The 24,256-nt window shown below is 36.5% G+C and overlaps 1 protein-coding gene across 4 annotated transcripts in view; it reads left to right on the top strand.

Moving 5' to 3' along the window:
• ATP2C1 (ATPase, Ca++ transporting, type 2C, member 1) overlaps positions 1-23,336 on the top strand; it is a 72,158-nt gene extending 48,822 nt beyond the window's left edge. For 3 of the 4 annotated variants that reach the window (XM_014937767.1, XM_014937769.1, XM_014937768.1), the window contains exons 11-28: positions 588-663; positions 3,056-3,122; positions 4,242-4,366; positions 5,587-5,684; positions 7,063-7,158; positions 7,269-7,358; positions 8,741-8,845; positions 10,183-10,339; positions 11,635-11,805; positions 12,810-12,907; positions 14,534-14,584; positions 15,251-15,417; positions 17,213-17,281; positions 18,966-19,082; positions 19,983-20,130; positions 20,592-20,687; positions 21,515-21,656; positions 22,519-22,882. In XM_014937767.1, the coding sequence (XP_014793253.1) occupies positions 588-663; positions 3,056-3,122; positions 4,242-4,366; positions 5,587-5,684; positions 7,063-7,158; positions 7,269-7,358; positions 8,741-8,845; positions 10,183-10,339; positions 11,635-11,805; positions 12,810-12,907; positions 14,534-14,584; positions 15,251-15,417; positions 17,213-17,281; positions 18,966-19,082; positions 19,983-20,130; positions 20,592-20,687; positions 21,515-21,656; positions 22,519-22,655 (2,010 nt within the window). In that variant the 3' untranslated portion in view covers positions 22,656-22,882. Of the gene's footprint in view, positions 1-587; positions 664-3,055; positions 3,123-4,241; positions 4,367-5,586; positions 5,685-7,062; positions 7,159-7,268; positions 7,359-8,740; positions 8,846-10,182; positions 10,340-11,634; positions 11,806-12,809; positions 12,908-14,533; positions 14,585-15,250; positions 15,418-17,212; positions 17,282-18,965; positions 19,083-19,982; positions 20,131-20,591; positions 20,688-21,514; positions 21,657-22,518 lie in introns of all 4 variants that reach the window. The other variant, XM_014937766.1, reaches the window with a different exon arrangement.
• The last annotated feature ends 920 nt before the right edge of the window (positions 23,337-24,256 follow it).

The following is a 24,256-nucleotide window of genomic DNA, read 5'->3' as shown; positions in this document are numbered from 1 at the left end:
TTTTGCTTTGTATCCCCCCCTTTCTATCCCCCTTCCCCCCCGCTTCTCCCCCCCCCCCCCCTTTTTTTTTTTTGGCAGTAGGTTGTCTAAGTATTTCCATGGTTTTCTATTTGGCTAAAATGAATTTTCTGCAGATGATTAATGAATGCCTTTAGAGATATAACTGGCCTTCCAGGGCTCTATTGCCTTTGTCTTGGAAAGTCAGTTTTATTTTTGTTATCAAGAACTTTTTTGTTCTTGGAAGAAATGCAGAGGCTTTTCGTCAGCATGATTGTTTTTAATAAAATCTTTGATAATAAAATCTTTTATTAATAAAATATTTTATAATAGATTATTTGGCATAGACATCTCAAAGCTCCAAAAGAATGTTTCTAATAAATTTTTCATTTCATTGAAGTGTTCTTGAATCTTCTTAAATTCTACATGAGAATGGAACAGAATAGTCTGTTTTCAGAAAGTAAACAGGGCATAACTGCATCTTATTCACTGACAGTGTTTTGAAATTTGCACATCTGAAGTAATATGTGATACAGTTCATGTTTTTTAACCTGTGCTTGTTAACTGCTGCACATTTACTGTTCATCAAGGCTCCAAAGACTCCTCTGCAGAAGAGCATGGATCTCTTGGGAAAACAGCTTTCCCTGTATTCCTTTGGTATAATAGGTAAGAGAATTTATGTGAAAGAATTACAGATTGTTATGTAACTGAAACTAACAAGTAGGCTTGGGAAAATGGAAGGCTTGATCTTTTTTGTTTTAAATAGTTTTGGCTCCTCATTTCATCGGTCACTTTGAGTTCATGCCACTAATTATATTAAGATTACTGATGTGACATAACTTTCATCATAAGGGTGTTTCACAGAATTGTGGAATGGTTTGGGTTGGAAGGGTGTTGTGTCCCACTATCAGGAAAGAGGAGGGGTGACTCACATTTGTAAATCCCCAATGATGTGGACTAAGGTGAGATAAATCTCAAAGTCCATATACAAACATTTATTAGTTTCCCAAAATGATTAGTATAGGTCTTGATATAGGCCCATGATAACTGGTTAGATATATAACAAATTATGGCAAGTGGTGAGGTATGGATTGTGTTACTTAGCATGTTAGTTATGCAACAACTTATGGCAGGTGGTACTTGGTTTTGTAGTGGGCGTACCTCTCAAGCCTGTCCAGGTCCCTCTGGATGGCATCCTTTCCCTCCAGTGTATTGACTGTGCAACACAGTGTCACTGGCAGATTTGCTGAGGGTACACTCTGTCCACTCTCCATGTCTCTGACAAAGACGTTAAACAGCACTGATCCCAGGACTGACCCTTGAGGAAACGCCACTTGTCACTGATTTCCACTTGGACATTGAGCTGTTGACTGCAACAGTGCGGCCATCCAGCCAATTCCTTATTCACTGATTGCTCCATCCATCAAACCCATGCCTTTCCAATTTTAAGACCAGGGTGTCATGTGGGACAGTGTCAAACGCTTTGCTTAAGTCCAGGTAAATAATGTCTGTTGCTCTCCCCTAATCCACCAACACTCCAGCACCATTGTAGGAGGCCACCAGATTTGTCAGCATGACTTGTCTTTGGTGGAGCCATGTTGGCTGTCACCAATCACCTTCTTATTTTCCATGTGCCTTAGCAGAGATTCCAGGACAATCCACTTCATGATCTTGCTAGGCACAGAGGTGAGACTGACTGGGCCTGTAGTTCTGCAGGTCTTCCTTTTTGCATGTGCCTTAGCAGAGATTCCAGGACAATCCACTTCATGATCTTGCTAGGCACAGAGGTGAGACTGACTGGGCCTGTAGTTCTGCAGGTCTTCCTTTTTGCCCTTTTTGAATATGGGGGTTATGTTTCCCCTTTTCCTGTCAGCGGGAACTTCACCAGACTGCCACAACTTTTCAAATAGAATGGAAAGTGGCTTAGCAACTTCATTTGCCAGCTCTCTTAGGGCCCATGGATGGATTTGATCAGGCCCTATGGTCTTACATCAGGTTCCTTAGATGGTCTCAAACCTGATCTTCTCCAGTAGTGGGTAGTTCTTCATTCTCACAGCCCCTGTTTTTGCCTTCTGCAACTTGGGCGGTGTGGTTAGAGCCTTTGCCAGTGAAGACCAAGGCGAAAAAGTCGTTCTGTTACCTCAGCCTTTTCCATATCCTGGGTGACCAGGTCTCCTCTTTCCTTCTGGAAAAGGCCCACATCTTGCCTAGTCACACCTATATCTCTGACATACTTCTAGAAGTTTTTCTTGTTGTTCTTCATGTCTCTGGCCAGATAAATCTTATAAATCAGATAAATTCTGTCGGGGCTTTAGCTCGCCTAATCCGGCTCCTGGCCACTTGGACAGTTTCTCTGTATTCCTCCCAGTCTACCCACCCTTGCTTCTACCCTCTGTAAGCCTCCTTTTTGCTTTTGAGCTTGTCCAGGAGCATCTTGTTCATCCATGGGGCCTCCTGGCTTTTGTGCCTGATTTCTTTATTGGGATATACCACTCCTGAGCTTGGAGGAGGTCATCCTTGAATTCTAACCAGCTTTCTTTGGCCCCTCTCCCCTCCACTACTCCATGTTACCCTGCCAAGCAGGTCCCTCAGGAGGCCAAAGTCCGCTCTCCTGAAGTCCAGGGTAGTGAGCTTGCTGCATACCCTCCTTGCTGCTTTAAGGATCTTGAATTCTACCCTATCATCATCACTGCAGCGAAGGCTACTCTTGAGCTTGATTACTTACTTCTTCCTGCAAACAAACGTACTTTTCTGACTGGCTTAGTTTTTGTCTTCTAAATGCTTCCTGTTAAATTGCAATGTGTCTTGTATTGTGATTCAGGGTGTGCATAGGTGAGTACTTCACTGGTGGTATTATTGGGCAACTTGACTGGCAGAAACTTTCTCCACCTTTGCCAAACTAATGGAATCATGCTTTGACAGTGAAAGAAATAATACATTTTTATAGGTAGTGCAATGATAAGCTTGATTTTGGCTATTTGAATTCTTTTCTTGTCCTCATGAGGCTAAACAGTACAGGTTGGTTTTATATTTATCCTGATGGCTATTTTCTTTATAGGAGTTATTATGCTGGTTGGCTGGTTGCAAGGAAAGCATATCCTTGATATGTTCACAATTGGTGTGAGGTAAGATTTTTGTTTTTAAATAGTGTAGATCCTGCATTGCAGCAAATTTTCTGAAAGCTAGTGACATATATTATAATACGCTTGCTCTGCTTTTAAGTTCACATAAGTAATTCAAAATTAAAATAGACTTTGTGCTGTAAAAAGTCAAATTCATAGTCATTTTTAATGATACAATATGTTCTTGCCACTCTTCTAAACTGTGCATTTGTGTGATGATTTCTGGGTGTATTGTGGAACATCTGCAAACAGACAATAGAGCCGTACAATTAGAATTTTCATCACTGAGTAAATAAAGTAAATGTAATTTTATAAGCAGCATTAGACAAAACCAGGTTACTGCAAGCCGCCTGTAATATAGCTCATTAGCTCATTTTCTAGCATATTATGGAAACTTCATCCCAGGGTGTTGTCTGCTGAGAATAACACTGAATTTAGATGATCTAACTATACTCTTAGAAAAGTTGCTGAGTTGCTAATTACATGGGCAGTGCATAAGGCAGAAGTGTTTCTTTAAATGACAGGATCAGACTCTGGAGATTTACCCTTTTGGAGAGTGGCGGGGAAAAAAAACCCACCAGAACCTGCATCTTTGAGCATTGTGTAATGAGTTATTGTGGTCTTGTTTACCCTGTTATCAGCTTTTTTTTATTTTTTTGTTTTTTAAATGACCTTCTGTTCCATTTCTGCAGTTAGCTTGCTGCCACATTGTGATCTGCAAGTGACAGCTGTGGATCAGCGGTCACCTGAAGTGGTGGCATTTCCCAGTTCTGTTTAGTGCTGACTACGATTATTCTTCGCAGTCTGGGCTGCTTTGCACAGTACTAATTAGTGTTTTGTGTAGGCAAGACAGATGTACAATTGATTTCTCTCTCCCCCCCCAACTTTTGTTCATACTTGTGCATAAGTAATGAGTAGAAATGTCTAAGTTGCTGCATTTCGTTACTGCCTTCAGTGTATCTTATAATGAATGATGTACAACTGGAGTCAAATGGCAGCTGCTTCCTTTCAATGTTAACCAAGACAGACACAAAAACAATGTTCTGAAGTGTAAATGCATCATTGCTATGTATCCATGTATGACATTCTAAGACAAGATTTGTATATTTGCTTTTGTTCCAGTTTGGCTGTAGCTGCAATCCCCGAAGGACTCCCAATTGTGGTAACAGTGACACTGGCCCTTGGTGTGATGAGAATGGTGAAGAAACGGGCTATTGTAAAAAAACTGCCTATTGTTGAAACTTTAGGTATGACTAGGCTAACTTATAGATCGTATTTTGGTATAAATGTTAGGAAGTCAACACAAATACCGATGACTAGCGATTTAAATAAAGCAGATATTCTTATTTTGCCACCAAGATGGTGGTATCTCTGAAACATTTCTAAATTGAATGCATTAAACAGAGTTAGCATCCAGGTATATGTTTTTGTGGGCCCTCTGCTCTTTTTTTTTAACTGCAACAAACAGTCTGTCAGCATGTTACACTAGGAATACTCTAAACCGCATGAGTGAATGGATGTATGAAGTACCCTTTATACTTATTTGCTGTGAGAAGCTCTTGTTAAATAAGACTCGTAAAATATTTTTTAAACTAAACTTCTGGTGTAAATTTAGGACTGATATTAGCAGTTGGAGACAAATCCAAGTTTGAATATTAGAAAAAGCTTTGTAATCATAATTGTGATTAATCATAATGTAATCACTTTCAGGATGTTATGCTGCTTATATTAAAACTTAAAATTGTCTGAACCATTAAAGCTTAAAACCATTTTCTATGCAGTTTCAGTCATGAGATGTGAAGTTCAGGGCATGGAAAAGAAATAGAAATGCTGGGTTAAATAATTGTGCTGCATTTGAATTTCTTTTTTGCATTTGAAGATTGGAAATATTTTTCCTGATGCCTCTAGCAGAGTTGCACTAGTGTTGCAAGGTTTTTTGTTGCTTTTGCAATTCCTGCTGTCGTGTCCAAAAATGTCAAATACTGCAGCACTCTTTCAAAATACTGTTTTCCTGAGTTAAAAAGACCTGTACAAATTTCACATTTCTGTAATCTTTTCAATTTTATTAAAATTTGCTGGTTTAGTGGTAAGTCACACTTGCGTGTGAGCTTTTTGATAAAGAAGAATGACTCCTGTAAAGCTTTCCTCCTAACCAGGAGTTGCAATTGCAATTTCAGTAGTTTAAGATACAGCAGAATGAAATCCAAGAGAGGTAGTCAATGGAGGCATTTCAGACGAGTTGTGAATTTGGGATTTGAATTGCTTTTTTTATTTTTTGGACAAACTTGCAAAGAACGTTGTAAAGCTATTCATTAATAGTTGAAAATTGTCTATGAAAAAACAAACGGGATTTAACAAAGCTGCAGTATTTGTCAAAATTTGTTTGTCTTGAATACTTTTGTTCTTATTAGTTACTCGCATTGTTCTAAACAAGCATTGTCTTATAAATTATAATTGATTTTTTCAGGTTGTTGCAATGTAATTTGTTCAGATAAAACTGGAACTCTGACAAAGAATGAAATGACTGTTACTCATATTTTTACTTCAGATGGGCAGCATGCCGAGGTATGTAGTGAGACTGTTGGACTTTAATTTTCCTTTTTACTTTGTTGTGTCTATCAGCCGAAACACAAGTATACTGCAGGTAAAGCATCAGTTAAGAAAACATAAATTTGTTGCACCAATTCCTGTTCCTCAACTTCCAGCTAATTCTGTTCTTCTGTTCATTTAGTATTGCAGCCTTTGAGCTGTGCTATCCCAGCCTTCTTTGGTCACAGAAGAATTTTTTTGTATAATATGTTACGTTCTTAAATCTCTTGTTCGCTGTAGGTCACAAATAAGATGGAAGCTGAGATGCAGTACAAAGACAAGTTGAGAGATTGTATTTTTCTTCAGTACAGAAAGTTGAGGCTATTTTGCTGTTGCAGGTGCATAAAAATAAAATCTGCATGTTACGAATGTTAAAAATAGGGACGTCCAGCTTTTGGCTGAAAGACTATGTAAATACACAAAAGAGAAGCAAAAGCAGCAGGAATGGAAAAGCAGGAAGGTGTGGAACTAATTTGGTTTCATGGGAGTGTTTTAAACAAGTTCTTAAATTCTCAAACTCTTCTTGATCAGGGTTTTTTTTCCCATTACAGTTAACAGAGGGTCTTGTCGTTGACTTTTTATAAGCATAAATACTGGCATTTATTATTTCCTGTAATTACCTGTGTTTGCTTATGTATCCTTGTGTTTATTTTTCTATTCTTAGAATTCTATAGCAATACTGTAATTACTTTTTCTTTGCTACTAGCACAATTTGTTTACGTCTGGGACAAATCAACTCCTTTTTCCCAATTCAAAGAGAACTTCAAATGGCTGTAAAATATATCAGCTGTTAAACTTTTTTAGAATCCTAATGGGATGCCTGGTTTTTATGGAAGTAAAAATACAATTTTACTGTTCTTAACGCTTCTCTGAGGTGTCAGCTTAGAGGCTGTTCAAGTATGTTTTGGTTTTTTTCTTTTTTTTTTTTCTTCTTACTGGATAAAAGTAGGACTCTGCTCTGTACTTCCATTCCCCTACAAGGGGTATGCATTATTAACTAGGGTAAAGACAAATAGGAAGAAAGCAAAAGAAAGAAGAAAAAAAGAAAGCATGCCTAATACTGTAAGGAAACAACATATACTGCATTTATTTGTGCTGTGGAATAAAATTGCTACTTAAAAAAATAAATTAATTTCTAATATATTTCATTGAAATCACTTGCCCTCAGAGCTTTAATTCCTTCCTGCTACATTAGAAGCTGAGTAGGGGAATCCATTCACACTGGGTAAAACCGGTCATTATGAATGACCTTTTTTACATTTTCTGTAATTTATAGTGAAAAGATGAGATTAGAACAGTTACTGAACCTGGTGAAGGTTACATTACATTCTGCCTTTGGCTGTTTGTCGTGCAGGTTACTGGAGTAGGTTATAACAGGTTTGGAGAAGTGATGCTCGACGGTGAAGTAATTCATGGTTATAACAACCCATCCATTAGCAAAATTGTTGAGGTAAGATCTTGGCACAGAGAGGTGAGTTTTAATTGATGATGTAGCACAAGAGCTTTGTATGGCATTTACTTTGTGTTCTGTTTTCTCCCCTTTCCTTCCTCCTCTTACAGGCCGGTTGTGTGTGCAATGATGCTCTGATTAGAAACAACACGTTAATGGGGAAGCCAACAGAAGGGGCTTTAATCGCGCTTGCTATGAAGGTGTGTACTTGATGGTGCTTTTTAGATTCATGGCAGGTGGGAAGTGTGTAGAAATAAGGTTTTTTTGGTTTTCTCGTTTTCTTATCCTCTGGGGCTCCTAGATTTGTGTGGCAGCTGCTCATCTCCTATGTTTCTTAGTTGTTGGAAATTGTTGGGCATTCTTGAAAGATCAGAGAAAATTATTTAGAACTGAACTAAAATCTTTATTTCCATCTTTTTGCACTTACCACTGTTGTTATACCTGCCACAAACGAATTTACCTGTTGAATATTGATTGTGCTGTCTCTTTCCCAGTTCTCATTGGAAGCAGTTAGAAGTTGGTAACTCGTGTATTGGTGACTGCAGCATTTATAGTGCCCTTTAAGTGTGGGGCAAAGGTTGTTTGAATTGTGGACACTGTGGTTAAATGTTTTGGTTTTGTCTATAATGTTGTGACACACCCATTTGAGCTACTGAGAAATGTGGCAAGGCCTCTTAGCACTTGATTTTTTTTCTGTGTTGGTGAATAAACTCTAAAACATTGGAAGATGAACGCATTACAGTCTTTCCCTGTGTAACTGAGGCCCGAGATAGATGTATGTTCTTGCTGAGACCCATTCCAAGTCCCCAGTCTTTGATTGGAAAGGATCAGAGTGAGAACAGGAGTCTTTCACATCTGTTGGTGAAAAGGGAGGTAGTGAAGGAGTTGTGAAGTTCTGTAAGTACTGAGAATGGCTCATGGCAGGCTGCCACTTCTGCACCTTCTTTAATCATCACTTTCTCTTAGGCTTGATTAAGGGTAGAACGTGGAATGCTGTGAGTTGCACTGGTGTTGGGGAAAGAACAGCATTCAGAATGAAATGCATTCTGTCTGGAATCTTCATGGCTAGTTTCAGATTAAATGTTTCGGTAGTTTTGATCACACAAAAATAAGTAATTTCAGGTTGGATCACTCAAACTTAAAATGACTTTGCCACGTCCTTATATTATAGTTTTATAGGCCCTTCTAGTAGAGAAATTACATAGATGTTTAAAAAAAAAAAAGCTTTGTGGCTTTAGATGTGTTTTTGTTTCAGCTACATCACTAGCCGTTGCCAGGCTTGTGTTTGTGGATGGTTATAAGCTGCAAAGTATTTGAAAATCCTTGGATCAAAAATACTATAGTGTTAAAATGGTCTGACTTAAACTGAAGCCTGAGAAAAGCTTCCAGGGGATTTCAGTGCTGGTTTCTCAGAAATGTGTCTAAACTGAAACAGTGTGCTCCGAAGCAACTTCGGGGGTGAAACTGGTTTTTAAATGACATAATAATTGTTAACTAAGATGTCTATGCAATTTTTTTTACCTGTTGAGCTGTTTGGAAAGAAGAGGTCGTGATATTGTAGTGGTACTTCTGTTTTATACAGATGGGTTTGGATGGGCTCCAGGAAGACTACATAAGGAAGGCTGAATATCCCTTCAGCTCAGAACAAAAATGGATGGCTGTTAAATGTGTTCACAGAACACAGCAGGTAACCTTCAATCACTATTTCTTTGTGCACTTGCTCTGTAGAACAGTTATCTACCTTGTTTAATATCCTCATTTTTCACTTCAGAAGTTATGGCAGACTAGTAGTAATGCACAGTCCTGGGAATATGGTTTGATAATAGATACAGTTTTATTCTTTCCCTAAAAGGCATACTGGGAAATTATTTTAAGTATTTTGGTATCTGAGACTTTGAATGTATACCTGGCTGTTTTTTCTTCCTTCTCCTCACTCCTTAAATTTGCAAAGCAATTCTGCTGTTTCAGTGCTACATAGTTAAGAGCAAGAAGATGCATTGATGTTGGATAGTAAAATTTCTATTGTTTGAAAACACAGGGCTTGCTCATGGTGTTCAAGTATCACAGTAGAATCTTTGCTTTAGAAACGAAGCATTTGACTCCTTTTATCTACATGAATAATATAATTGTATAATCCTTGTCTTTATAAAAAGTAGTGAGCGGGAATTGCTGAACAGTTTTCATTCATGTAAAGATTTATTGTGTCTGTATTTCAGTATCAGCACTTTAAAGATTGTTGAAAAAATGGTAGCAGTTTTAAAGGGAGCATAAATTATTTGAAGCCTAAGAAAATGCAGCAGGATTAGAAACGTAGAGCTCTATCAGTTGAGCCTATCAGAAAGACTGAGGTAACTTGACTACTGTGCATAAATACCTTCACAGGGAGAAAATAGATATATTTAAAAAGAGCTTTTAGTTCAGCAGGGAAGAGAAGATGAGAATCGGTGATTGAAAATTGAGCTGAGGCAGCAGTTCTTAATGGAAAAGGCAGGAAGGGAAAGGATGAGTTGATTTAGCACTGGAGTTAAGTGTTCAAAGTAGGTGGTGTATTCTGATCCTTTGATACCATCAAGGCTAGATGGCTATCTGAAAAATACTAGAGTTGTCAGGCATGGTACAAGGATGCAGGTGATGTTTAATGACCTCTGTGGATGGTCAAATGGTGAGCTAAAAGTCTTTCAGGTCTAATGTTCTCTGTAGGGTTTTTCTGTCCTTTGTATGGCCTCTTCAGTCTATAAACTGTGACCCACGGTGTCTAACATCTATGATGTCTACTGAAATGAGATACTGATTATTAGTTTAGTTCTTTTAACATTACCACTCTTGAACATAGACTGTATAGAGATACTCAAAAGAACAGATTTCTGGGTTTAGAAGTCTAACTTTGATTTGTATTATATTCTGAAGGCTCTTTAGAAAAGTATAGATATGCCATTCTTACATGTGCATGTGTATGTACTTGTGTGTGTATATATTTATATATGCATACACACATGTGCACACCACAATTCTTTTTCCTTCTAGGACAAACCTGAAGTTTGCTTTATGAAAGGTGCTTATGAACAAGTCATTAGGTACTGTACATCATATAACTGTAAGGGGCAGACCCTACCTCTTGTTCAGCAACAGAGAGAGCAATACCAGCAAGAGAAGGCATCTATGGGCTCTGCAGGACTTAGGGGTAAGGCCGTTTCAGTGTCTCAAAATAACCATTTTTTAGAAAAATGGCACTGCTTAAAAAACCCAACCAAACAATAAAAAACCCAAAGCCACTAGGACTTTTTTTTTCCGTAAGTGCCACTGTGTTGCTTAGTTTTTCTTTAAAATGGGGGAGTGGAAAACAGCTGCTGTTGCCTAAAGTCTGTATAATAACATGATTAAATTGCAAATGATGAGAAAAGAAAGGTGCTGCTGATTCCTGTCATCTCTTGCATGTGACCATAACTGAACAGTATGTTGCTACCTGATAGCTCCCATATCTCATTATAGATGTATGTGCATTTTTAAAAAATGTTGATGTGTTTATTTTTCTATTACTTTGGCTTCTGACAATTTTGGGTTAGGCTAGCACAACTGATTGCCAGTCAGACATGCCATTAGAATTATGTTTTATGGGAATAAACTGGGTAGATTTTTAAATATAACAAAGTATTTTTCACAAGCTGAATGCTAGGAGGTGATTGTGGGCAAGCATTATACATGACTGGCTTTCTTTGGGCTCTCTAAAGAGACCTCTAGGCTTATAAGTTCACAGCTTTTCAATGTGAAGGTATGGGTACTGTGGAAATGGCTGAGGAAATTCCTAGGATGCAAATTATTAGAAACTGAGTGTATGTGCTAGGAATCCTATTTCTTTGTGCTGTTTTGTTCAGACAATATTCACCATGTACTTAATGAAATCAGAATCTCTAAAAAAAAAAAAAAACCAAACAAAAAAAACAAAGCAGAAAATCAAAATAAGTGAACTGATCCTTCCTCTCATTTTCTTGCATTAAAGACTATGCATGTGCAGAGAAACCACAAAGCTAGGTGCGTTAAAAGTATAAACACTTCCATCTGAGAACAAATAGGAAAGTTATATTTAAAACCTGGAATAAATATATTTGGTAAAAAGACTACTCTTTAAAAGAAAGGAATATACATAAGTAGGCTTTTCTGAATAGTCAAGATAACAGACATTGCTACCCTTGTTTAAAGTAAGAAAATTGCAGTTTCCACCCTTTGCTTTATGCTGGCCCACTGGTTCAGTTTGGTCTTGTTTCTGAACATCTTTCTGCTATAAGTTAATTTCAAGTGGAATACTCGGATGAATGCAGCTGCTCAAAATGTTTTGAGGCCTTTGGTCAGTGAGCAGATAAATAGTTGTATGCCATTAGTTTTCATTTTTGAAAACAGATATTAGAAGTTGTTTTAAATGCTGATGTAAATATTAATTTCAAATCTTAATTTTATTTTTTTTTCATTGTGTCCTAAAAGTTCTAGCCTTAGCTTCTGGTCCTGAGTTAGGACAACTGACGTTTTTGGGGCTTGTGGGAATAATTGATCCTCCACGAACTGGTGTAAAAGAAGCTGTTACTACACTTATAACATCAGGAGTTGCAATAAAAATGATTACTGGAGATTCACAGGAGACCGCAGTGGCAATTGGTATGAATAATCCACTTCCTTTCATTTTTCACTTGTTTTCTGTTTTGGCAATGCCTACCTAAATGTTATGAAGTGTGGGTATTAAGTCTTTAACGTTCATGAGTTCTCTATGTTGGATATGGCAGAGTGGGATGAGAAGAAAACCCACCAGCCCTTGCCTGAAGTGATACTTTGCTTTCAGCTTAACTGTAGTTTTTTTGAATTTAGTTAATGTATGACTTGTGCTGCTTTAGACTATGTATTTTCTTACTGTATTTTGTTATAATGTATACTTGATTTCTGATTCTTATTCTTGCACCCCAACACCACCCTTCCTACCCTCAGCTTTGGATGCCTGTCTTATGGCAACAGAGAGAAACTAAAATAGCCAGTTGATAATGAGCATGGGCACTTCAGTACTATCCAATACAGTTTTGTCCATTTGACTAAGTTTGAAATTGAAGTACTATTAATAAATATGTAAACAAATTATCTAACTTCTTTTACAATATAATACATTAAAGTACAAGTACTTTAGCCAGAATATGAATTCTTTACATACAGAATGATGAATAAGAAGCTGAATGTGCACATAAAAGGTACACCCCCAAACTAGCAGTACTTTCTCCAAGGCTTTTCTTTACCTTGTTTCCTGCGTGTCATTTTTCATTTTCAATCATGTTATTTTTGAACTTTGAATTCTTTGGAAAGGATTGAGCTGTTGAGTGTGTATACCATTGGAATGGTATTCCATCTGACACAATGAAGCACAGACCTTTAGACCTAAAAAGTCTGAGGAAATAAATATCTTATGAGAATAGACTTTGTAGCATGTGCTTGTTACTCAAGAGTTCAGCTAATTTACTCCAGTATACTGAATCAATAAGGTGTTAAGATGTTCTGCTCTAGGCATTTCAAATCTGAAATGCTACAGAAAACAGTAGCTTTTTTAAAAAAAATAACTGGGTACTTAATTTTTTAAGAGGGTAAATTTTAATAATACCTTTTTTATTATTTATTTCCAGCTAGTCGACTAGGATTGTATTCCAAAAATTCACAGGCAATTTCTGGAGAAGAAATAGATGATTTGGATATTCAGCAGCTTTCTCAAATAACACCAAAGGTTTGTTTTGATACACTACTTACAGAAATGTAGTAAAGGATATATTTTGAGAAATGCTTTTATATGTGGAAAGCTAAAATGTAACTTCTATTAGAACCATGTTATTTGTATCTCAGAAGTAGGTGATACAGTAAATTACCAGAGGCTTTTAGTACAGAAGCACAGAAGCTGTCCCTGATCAAACAAGTATCTTTCAGTTTGACACATGACCACGTGAAAATTTATTTCTTTCAGCTCATACAGTTATCTTTTTAGGGAGTTTATTATTTTTGTTTCTTTTAACGATTCAATGTATTTTTTACCTTTCAATGCCTATATTGGAACTTTCATTTTGCCACCTCTCACTTTCAGTGAGCATCATCACCTTTTTCTGTTGCTAGACCATTTTATTTCTCTGAGTAGCTCAGCTCATATATATATCCTTACAGTTTGCATGTTCAGACAGGCCATCCTCTTGTAATTTTTAAGAGGAGTTGACTGTATCTTTAATGATTTTTTTTAATCGATCTGAGGTCACTGGTTGAGAAGTTTGAAAGGATCTATTTATTAAATTACTGCTTAATACTTTTTAGTTATTAAATAACTAAATGTATTAGTCAATGTCAAAGTTGTAAATGTGAAGGCATAGTCAAATGCAATTGAGGTTCAAGCTTGGCTGTGTTGCAAAATTGATGCATCAAAATGCTGGTCTGTTTGCAAAGGACTGCAAAATGAGACTGCAGCATGCTTGAGTCTGATGTAAGCAAGCCAAAAGCCAATATTTACAATCAAGAAATGTGCATGTCAGCTTTGTGTCTTTCCTGGGTGACTCACAAAAACAACCTTAGAAAAAAACAATTGTGTGGCAAATAGTAATTTTTGGTTTATTTGGTAATACTTGTTCTTAAGGGCTGTCCTTCTTACATAACTGAAATAGCTACAAATTTACTTTTTACTTGTTTGACCTGAGACCCAATTCATTTTCTAGGTGTTAATTTAAAATCTCATTAGGAATTAATTAAAATCAACCAATAGACTGTACACAGATATCAATCCTAAATCGGCTATTGAGAAATCTAACTTCTTGTCCAGCTTCTTGAAGAGGAAAAATAGATGTGAATGCTAACTGGATGGAGTTTATTGAAAACTAAATTCCATGTACTCAAATTGCAATATACAGAGAAGATCAGAGACAGAAAAAAATGCTGAAAAATAATTTCTTCTAAGATGGAATCTTTATTAATTAGATTAAAAAATTCAATCTGTTACTAATACACTACACAACTAGTAAAAGTTGAAACGTCCTGAGTAGCTTGCAACTAGTGCTGATAAGAGAAAAGGACATTATTTAAAGAGTCAGCATGGCAATTGCCTACATGAATTTAGTCAGGAAGGTCAGCAGCAAGCCATTATAACTCAGTTGCTTCACAATTTCAGAGGGTTTTCACATTGCATGTTCCATCTTGAGTGTTCTCTGGAATTAATGATTTCGCTATTAAAAACAGAGCTCACTGGTGCTTCAACTTTAGAGCTCACAAGAGTACAGTTGGCCTTTGATAATATTTTTAATCCTCTAGCTTTATAGAATCCAGTGCAATTCTTTACATTTCTCAATTTTTCACTAGTTCTTCATTGTGCTTTTAACAGGTTGCAGTGTTTTACAGGGCCAGTCCCCGACATAAATTAAAAATTATAAAGGTACGTCTTACTAGAGGCTCAAATGCTGGACTGTTGCTATGGGTGCTGATTGTGGTGTCTTTATTTAAATTATAGCATGGTACAGTGTGTCAAGATGAAACCAGAAATGCTTTTGGTTTGAAAGTGAAGTCTATTTTAAAATATTACCTAGAAATATGCGTAGTGCCCACAAGGGATAGGCAGCTGCTGGTCGGCAACATCATGCTTTCCACTATATAGGAATCTAGGGGTTGATGGAGATTTTGTGTCATGTTGCAGTTGAATTGACTAGGAACAATGAGAAAAGTAACAATAAGGCTAAGGAAGTACAACATTGAGACAGTTGGACTATACTGAGATTTATAAGAGGGTGATAAATGTTAGAATGAAAATACAGTCTTCTTTCTTTCTCTAGAGTGTTTTACTTTCTCTTAAAGGCAAAATTTATATACCCTAGCTTCAAAATTTAGGCTATCTGACTATACAAACTGAAGTTTAACCTAAAATCTTGTGTAAAAATTCATTACAACACAAACAGCTGCATTTATTTTTATTTTTTTTTAGGATTTTACAGTGGAATGAGAAGTTGGGGGGGGTAGGGAGTGTCAACACCAGTCTTGTATCTAGAATAATTTTAGAGGATGGGTTATTTCAATCCCTGATTTAAGCTCTTTTCCCTTTCTTTAGTCCCTGCAAAATAATGGTGCAGTAGTAGCAATGACAGGAGATGGAGTGAATGATGCTGTTGCTCTGAAAGCTGCAGATATTGGTGTGGCAATGGGACAAACTGGAACAGATGTCTGTAAAGAGGCAGCAGATATGATCCTCGTGGATGACGATTTTCAGACAATAATGTAGGTGGCATTTATGTACATACCTTGTGCTATACAGTTATAATGAAATGTTGCCTGGGTTAAAACCAAAAGAAGTTCCCTGAATTTGTAAGTGTAGCAGCTGTTAATGAGTTCTTGGGTAAGTCAAGAGAATTACCTTTAGGGTGATTACCTATATTATATTCTTAAAAGAAGAGCTAGGAAGATAATATTACAAGGGACAGCTAAGCATTTATGTCTTTTTATGTATGTGAATAATAACACAAGAATGTATTTACATATTTAGACCTTTGCTACTGTGATCTTGTACATAGATCAGATGAAAATAACAAAGGAGGTTGTGCATGTATGCGATATAAAAACTAACCTGTACTTCTGCTTTTCCAAGTAGAATTACGGTAGTAGTGTGTTTGGAAACACAACTGAGGTGAAATTTTGAGTCTGTTAGCTGGCAGTAGGACTCATCTTCATTTAATTTCTTCCTTAAGAAGCATAAATCTAATGTAAAAATGAGATGGAGCATTCCTGTCAAGATTTAAAATTTTTACACAGTGCTGTGTTTGTTTTCAACTCTTTAAGTGTGGTGATGTCTCAGAAAAGGAAAGGAATGTAAGCTACTTAAATATCACATGCAAAAGCAAGTTACCAGCTTCTGGTAAACAGCTATTTGTTACTTGCTTGGTTTTTTGTTTGGGGTACTTCAAAGACAATATAGCTAAACTTACCTTATTCTGAATTTAGCCCATCTAACTTTTGAAGGTAGTAGTTGCTGGTGACTGCTAGACTGCTGTCTAATGAGATAACTTAATTTTGAAATGATGCATCAATCTCAGAACACTTCAGTTTGTCTGAAAGTATAACACTTAACCCTTGGGAAGAAGGGAGATGTAGTACCTAGGTAGCGACATGTCAGAGGATGATCTGAGAGTATAAAGATTTCCACACTAATTCAGCCAATAGCAATGTGCTGTTGAGCAAAAACGGAGAGAAGGGAATAATTTTAAGACATTTTCAGAAGAGCACATAGGAAGGACATCTGTGGTAAGTACTTGGGCTTGATGAGGCTTTTGCTGGAATGCTTTATCCAGTTCTGCTCACTCCATCAGGGGAGTTCTCAATAGAGAGTGAAAAAAGTGGTGAATGGTAAGGAAAAAAAACACTATGAGCTTCTATAGTTTTATATCCTTCTCCCAACCCCTTTAATCTTTTTGTCTTCAAAGTTACAAAAGGAATGCTGATTAACTGCTGTTCTTGAATGTTGGAGGAACGGAAGAAATAAATGAGTTTTATTTGCACCAGAGTAGATTTAATATAGGTATTAGAAAACACTTTCTCACTGCTGTAATGGCAATAATGTGATAGGCAAGTTCCAACACATGCTAGAGGTTGAAAAGATGGTCTATACGTATTTATTTATGGTGCAGTAAGAATACATGGTCTTTTAAAGTCATGCTACGTTTCTATGATTTCATAAAAGTGTATGGGTTTTTTGGGTTTTTTTTGTTGTTTTTTTTTTTAATTATCTGACTTGAACCAGAAGGTCTCATCAGGGTTAATGGGGAATCTTAAAGCACAAGGAGGAGATTTTGTCGTTGATGTTTCATTTTGAAAGTTAAGCAGCTTGGAAGAATAACTGTTTTGATTAATCTCATAGTCAAGTTGAAACACAATGACTCGCAAAGTTATAAGACCCTCAGCTCCATTTGTTTCTTGACATTTATATTGCTGCTTAAAATATAGTGCTTTCAGTTTGTTTTAAACTTTTTTGTCAGTAGTCTCATTTTTCTAGTGATATAATCTTTGTTTTTAATTGCAGGTCTGCGATTGAAGAGGGTAAAGGAATTTATAATAACATAAAAAATTTTGTTAGATTTCAACTGAGCACGTAAGTTTCAAAAGTTGACAATATAAAAGGTTGTAACTACATTGGGGATGAATCAAAGTATCATGAAGCAGATGTTGCATAAATTCATATGACCATTGCACATTTCATGTGGGACACTGATACACCATACTGTTGAATTTTTAGAATTTTGTACTTGGTGGCTTGCTTTTTAAAGAACCAGAAAATAATGCAATAAGTAGACATCTGGCTTTGTCACAGTTCTTTCTGTGAAGATGTAAAAAGTTTAGTAACTGAGAGGATGGAGAGAAACAGGATAGGTACTTTTTCAGTCCTTGTTTAAAGGAGAAGTTGTAGTTGTTCCCTCCTAAACCAGAACATGTACATCAAATGTAGGAAACCATGGAAACGGGAGGTTAGTTTCTCTGTAATCCATTTGCTGGTTTGTGGAATGAGTTCACTCTCTGAACCTGACTTCCTTTTCTTGCATATAAGGATCCTTACGTGTTTGTGGTGCTAACCATATCAAGAAGACAAGAATTCATCAACCCTTAGATTCAAATTATGTGAGTTTATCTTACTGAATCTGGATTCAGGAACATGGTGTTCTTCTTCACCGGATTGTTCATGTACTTTTTTGAATCCTTCATGGTGTTTCAGAGTGGTTGAACAAAGTTGCCGAACTGTAAAAAACAAAACAACAATAAAAAAAGCGCAAAACCAAAAACACCCAACCCAAACAACCTCAAATACCCTCCCCAAAAAACACCAAAAGCAAAAAAAATCCCAACCAAAACCCCCCAACACAACGAAACCCAGAAAACACCAAACTCTTAAAACCTGCATAAAAATTGTAAGAAGTGTCATATGCTTTCAATCTTGAGTAGTGTCTTGCATTGGTAGAAGGCTAGAGATCTGCTTCTAACAGCTAAGTTCAGATGTTCTAGGAAGGCGTGCTTGCCTGTTAGCCTCAGAATGGAAGCTCAGGTTTTTGATGAATGAGTTACCCTTTTTTTTTTTCCCCTGTCCCTCTTTGCAGTGAGAGTATGATAGGGTTCAGTAGAGCGCTAAATTTGGAGTTATTGTAAGCCTTGCTCTCTTCTTGTTGGTTATGAAACCACTTAATCTTTCACTGAAAGCAATTAGTGCATATTTGTGTAGAGAGGTTTCTAAGACTAAGCTTGCAATGAGCTAATCTGTTTTTGATCTTTTGCCTAGCATCATCTTGCTAATAATGAGGGGTGGTGTAGGTAATTTTAGGGAGCTTGGGTAGTACCTTCCCTTGACTGATGAGTCAAACTAGTGACAGGCACACAGAGTGGTTGTGTTTAAATCAAAATTGCAAAAGCAGTTTGGTTTTCAAAACCATGTTTAGAAGATCCACTTCTGGCATAATAAAAGTATAGGACCTGGTTCCCCAGTAAAAAAATCAATTAGGTAATAGTGAAACTGAAATGTTATCTTAAAATTTGGGAGGTTTTCAGATGCAAATTTGTTGCCTTTTCATTGCCGAAACAATGCTATTTTAAATATGAACCGTGTCAAGATGAGTATTCTAAATGAATTCATGCTCTACCTTTAAAGTTAGGCTTACGTCAGTCATGATTCACACTGTCAAAATCTATATCTGCTCTTAAACAGTTGAAGTGTTGATTACAAAGCAGTTATCAGTGGATCTTCAGAAATGTTCCATGCTGACAGCTATAAAAATGGATTCTTTCAACAGGAGTATAGCAGCACTGACTTTAATCTCACTGGCTACATTAATGAACTTTCCTAATCCTCTCAATGCCATGCAGATCTTATGGATCAATATTATTATGGATGGACCTCCAGCTCAAAGGTAAGTAATTACTTTAAAATTCTTTAGAGGTCTGAAATTCTTTTATTCAAGGAAAATGGTTTCTCATAAAGGAAACTCTGTGAAATGTTAAACTTCAGTGAAATGTTTCTGAAAAGGCAAACTTTTTCTTTGAATTATATTTGCAGTATAGTTCTATGTTCGTTCCTTGGTTTGCTTTAGTATCTAATGATAATTATGGGGGCAGCACAGATATCTAAAGATCCATGGCTATGGCCGTGAGACTTGGGTACAGGATTCTGGCTTCCCACTGAGTCCTTCTTGGACCCTCTTCACTGGAGATAGATGGTAGAAGTAGAGGCAGAAAGGAACTAGAAGTAAATTCCTTTGCTAGATTGATCATGGTAACAGAAATACTGAAAGACAGTGGATTTAGATTAGATAATAGCTTCCTAAAATTCTTTACTCTGAAGGTGGTGAGACACTGGAACAGGTTGCCCAGAGAAGCTGTGGATTCCCCATCCCTGGAGGGGTTCAAGACCAGGCTGGATGGGGCTTTGAGCAATCTGCTCTGGTGGGAGGTGTCCCTGCCCATGGCAGGGGGGTTGGAACTCGATGATCTTTGAGGTCCCTCCCAACTCTAACCGTGCTATGAATTGAGGAACGTAACTAAAATTGCAGTTTCCTTTAAAATGAACATCTAGTAATTTAAATATTGTCTGATATCATGTATTTATGGACTCGTAAACTACGGTGTTAGAATCTTGCCTGTTACCAATACATGTAACTCAGTTGTCTGGAAGTGTGCTTATTTGAATGATTCTTAGGTTGTAGAGAGAAGATTAAAATCCTTATTTCAACTCAGAAAATCTAGTTCTTAAGTTTGAAGCAGTGAATTATTTTTATAATGATAAAAATCTGAGATGTTCTTTTAATTATAAGTCTTGGGGTGGAGCCTGTGGATAAAGATGTTATTCGGAAGCCTCCAAGAAATTTGAAGGACAGCATTCTGACCAAAAGCCTGATTGTTAAAATACTGGTTTCATCAATAATTATCGTGTGTGGAACGCTGTTTGTCTTCTGGAGAGAGGTATGACAAAATCACAAGCAGTAACAAACTAATTAGAAGAATGTCCTGTTTGTAACAGCAGTTGGAATTCAGAATTTGTATGAACTTAGTTGCAAGTTTTGTCCATGCTTATTTAATAATCTGTTCAACCAGCAGATTAGAGAGGAAGATTTTTGAAGTAGTTGTTGAAATGAGGAATGTACTTTTATTCCCCAATCTCTATTGCGGCACAGACATGGATCTTTGCGTGCTTGCATGGATCTTTGTCAAGAGGCTTCATTTAATCATAACTTGGAATTAAAAATTGTTGTAAGTTACAGGTGTGTAACTTTTGCTGTATGATTTATTAAATCAGCTTGGGGCAAACAATTTGCTTTTGCTTTCATTTACCAGCTAGTAGAACTTGAATTACTGTAATAACTTTGCTTAGTTGTAGAGGGTTTAAAGCTTGCTAAAGCCATTTAATTTTCTTTTGTTGGCAGTTAAGAGACAATGTAATAACGCCTCGAGATACAACCATGACTTTCACCTGTTTTGTATTTTTTGATATGTTCAATGCTTTGAGTTCTAGATCTCAGGTAAGTGATTTGTATTGTCCATTTACACAATAAACAGAATTTTCTTTGAGGGAGGATCTTGCTGCGTCTGTTTCAAATGTTTTCCTGAAAATTTACTTCTGAAGATTTCAGTAGTCTTCTCCTGAAGATTTGCTATTAAGCATCAGAGTTTCACGTAGTTTCTAGGTAGCATTTCTTAAATTACAAATAAGTATTAGTTTCCTTTATTTGTTCATGTGATGCAGAGCTCATAGTAATGCTTCTGTCCTGACAGAAACAAGGCTATTTTTATTAAGAGTTGCAGTGTATTGCTGTATATGCTTGATTGAGATTTTTTCCTGATAATTCTATCAGTTCAGTGTCCTTGTTAGAATCTGAAATTTCTTGAAGGCCTTGACTTTTTTATTTTGTAACCCTAAACCCATAATCCGTGGAAAATTTCTTAAATTGTTCTTTCTCTATATATTTTTTTTCCAAGGAAACAAGTCTGAAATTCTGTGCTAGTATACGTTACTACATTTACTCTAATTTGCAGTCTGTTTTCTGATGTCAGGGTCAACATAAACTCTTCCTTCTAGTGTAGAGGGCACATTCTAATGCACTGTACTTGCAGAAAAGTGAGCTCCATATACAAGTTGTTGACTATACTGACAAGATTTGTACTTTGTTACCAGAGAGAATATGTAATTAGCCTGTTGAAGAACTTGTTCGGGATTATCTAAAAGGTCAACAAGAATTTCTTACATTTTTCTAAAAGTCTGGATGAAAAGAAATTGTAGCTATTAATTATTTACTTGTCTACATAATTAAGATTATGTGTACAGTGTAATGTGTTGTTTATTTAACAGGCAAAATCTGTGTTTGAGATTGGACTTTGTAGTAACAAAATGTTCTGCTATGCTGTCCTCGGATCTATAATGGGGCAGTTACTGGTCATTTACTTTCCTCCACTTCAGAAGGTTTTCCAAACAGAGAGCCTGAGTGTCTTGGGTAAGAAGAGTTCCCTTTCCAAAAATTGTACCTTAAGGATTAATTTGTAAATGCATTAGCTGATGGTTCTGTAAGAGCACTTTCTGGCTGCTTGCATTCAACAGGAATACAAAGCCTGCTGACCTTTTATCAACATCCTTTTAGAGGTTTTCTTTGGGAACCATGGTTTAGATGCATATGGTGCACAAGTGATGAGTGCATTTCTTAAATTTCTTAGGTGCTTATGAATATTAAATTTTTCAATATAGATTATGATGCAAGCAAAAATGAATAATAGGGTTTATTGAAATTCTTCAAGCACTGTTAATCTTGCTATTTAGCAGGTTTTTTTCTCTAAATATGAACACCTTATTTAGAAATCTTGATCCTTTATTAAATAATAAACTGCATTGTTGTAGGATAAATAGACATGAGGATTTTAAGAAGCTATAGATACATAATGCTGTTCGCCTCATTAATTATGTTTATTACTTCTGTGGTTTTCTGGAGTTCAAGATAAGTGCTTGTAATGAAATTCATGTTTTTACGTAATTCTTTTTATTGTAGTGTCATTTCTGATTATGATATTTTTTCAGTATGAAGGTAATTATGTTGCTTTGTATTCTTAGTTTTCAGAGGTGTTAACAAATATAGAGTTATGAAATACTTCAGAAGTTTGAAATATTGTACCTGTACATGTGATTTGTGCATAAACCACGCATGATAACCTTCTGGTCCTGCAAAAATTGATTCTTGCATCATTTCTCCTGAACTTACCCAAAGATTGGGGGACAATTTGAAAGTCTTGCAAGCCTTGTCCTTTAGTAAGTCGGTCCTCAGCCTTAAATAGGAAATTTTAAAAAGTCTGATTATCTCTTTCCAGATTTACTGTTTCTTCTGGGACTCACTTCCTCTGTGTGCATAGTGACTGAGATCATAAAGAAGTTTGAAAGAAGCAAGGAAAAGATTCAGAAACGTGGAAGTTCTTCTTCGTCAACTTCGTCTTTTCTTGATGTATGATGCATATTGCATTCTTTTGTTTGCAAACTTTAGGGATTGCTGTCTAAAGATGTAGGAGGAAGAAAAACAATATTTGGAGGATAAAGAAATCCTGAGGGCTTTTGACAAGTCCTTTGTTTCACTGGCTAAGGATGAACGTTCATGTTTCAAGACTGTTTAGAATTTAACTTCCAGCTGTGGGAGTAACAAATGAAATTATGCAACTTTGGTAACATTTTTCCTCAAACATAAATTTACTTTTGAGATTGAATAGGATTTTGTGGGAGGGGGTTTAATTTAAAGAAAGATCTAAGCCCAAGTCCCATTTTCTGCACTTAAAAGATATAACTGTGTAAAATCCTTCTCTTAGATATAAATATTTTAGTTTGTTTTTATTTAAAACATTGTACTATTTTATGGTGGTGGGACTTTGCTACTAATAAAAGGATAAAAAGATATTTCAGAGGCATTCCACTGGGTTTAGAGTCTGTCACAAGAGTGCCATATTCTAGCTACTGTATTTATTTACTTTCTCCTGCAATGTGTAAGCGGCTCAAGTACCTTGTGCTACAGTTTTTTTGTATCCCAAGTTTTTTTTTTGCACAGGATGTGACCGCTGTTGGATCACTGTTTTTCTTTTCTTTTTCTGTGATTGAAAAGCCTATACTGCAATTTGAAGTAAATGTTTGCTTTTCTTAAAAGTGTGGTGTCTCTTTGTTTTAAAAGAACCTGGCATTTACACCAGATCAGCATGCTTGTTTTGATACAATTTTAGGTACAAGGTTTGTTTAATGTCTTATTCCATATTTACTTTAGCTTATGACTGTTAGATCACTTGAGTGATTATAAACAGAACTGTTACTGAAATGATTTGTAGTCTATTGAATTAGAAAATGAATGCACGAATCTTCACTCTAATGGCAAAACACTCCACCCCTCTTTCAAAGAAGCTTGGTTTTCCTTCCTCTTTCTTCCACCCTGATCATAAAAATAAACTTTTTACAAGCAGTGTAACTTAAAATTTTAACCTGCAGAATGACTTTTTGTGGCTTGAAAAGCATTGTAATAGACTCCTATCCTGATCCGTTAAAAGTATTTTTAATATATGGTAATGTCTGAATAATATTCACTAATTGGAAATGGTGTTCTTCCTCAAAATAGACTTTGCAGCTGTTGTCATCAGTGTCTTCTCAGCAGAGAAGCATCTCTGGAGGAAATGCAAGGAGCAATCACCCAGGCAATCTTGAAAAGAGGATGTCTGAGATCTCGAAGGGGAGCTGGAGATGTAATGGTATCTCTCTTGCTCAAAAGGATGTGGATCCACATCTTTTCACACTGCAGCCTGAAAGCCTGGCATTGCTGTTGGCTCTGGGCCCTCTGGCATGGAGGTCATCCTGATGGTTAAGGAGGAATTGTCATAAAGTGGGGTATTTTTGCACTTTCCTTTCTGGCTTGCCCTACGTGCTATGTTCAAAATCTGGGGAGTTCCTGGAAAACAAGGCAGTTTGGAAAGTGCTGTGTGAATATGTTAATTGTTCTCTTTTTTTTTTTTTTTTTTTTTTTTCCTTCCCCCTGGAAATTCCCAGACTTGGTCGGGAAGTGGGGCTGCAGACAGGACACTG

Source organism: Calidris pugnax, unplaced genomic scaffold, assembly GCF_001431845.1.
Source record: "Calidris pugnax isolate Ruff unplaced genomic scaffold, ASM143184v1 scaffold11, whole genome shotgun sequence".
In the NCBI taxonomy this organism is placed as follows: Eukaryota; Metazoa; Chordata; class Aves; order Charadriiformes; family Scolopacidae; genus Calidris; species Calidris pugnax.
The sequence above is the reverse complement of the archived record's forward strand: the minus strand, read 5'-3'. Positions and strand labels throughout refer to the sequence as shown.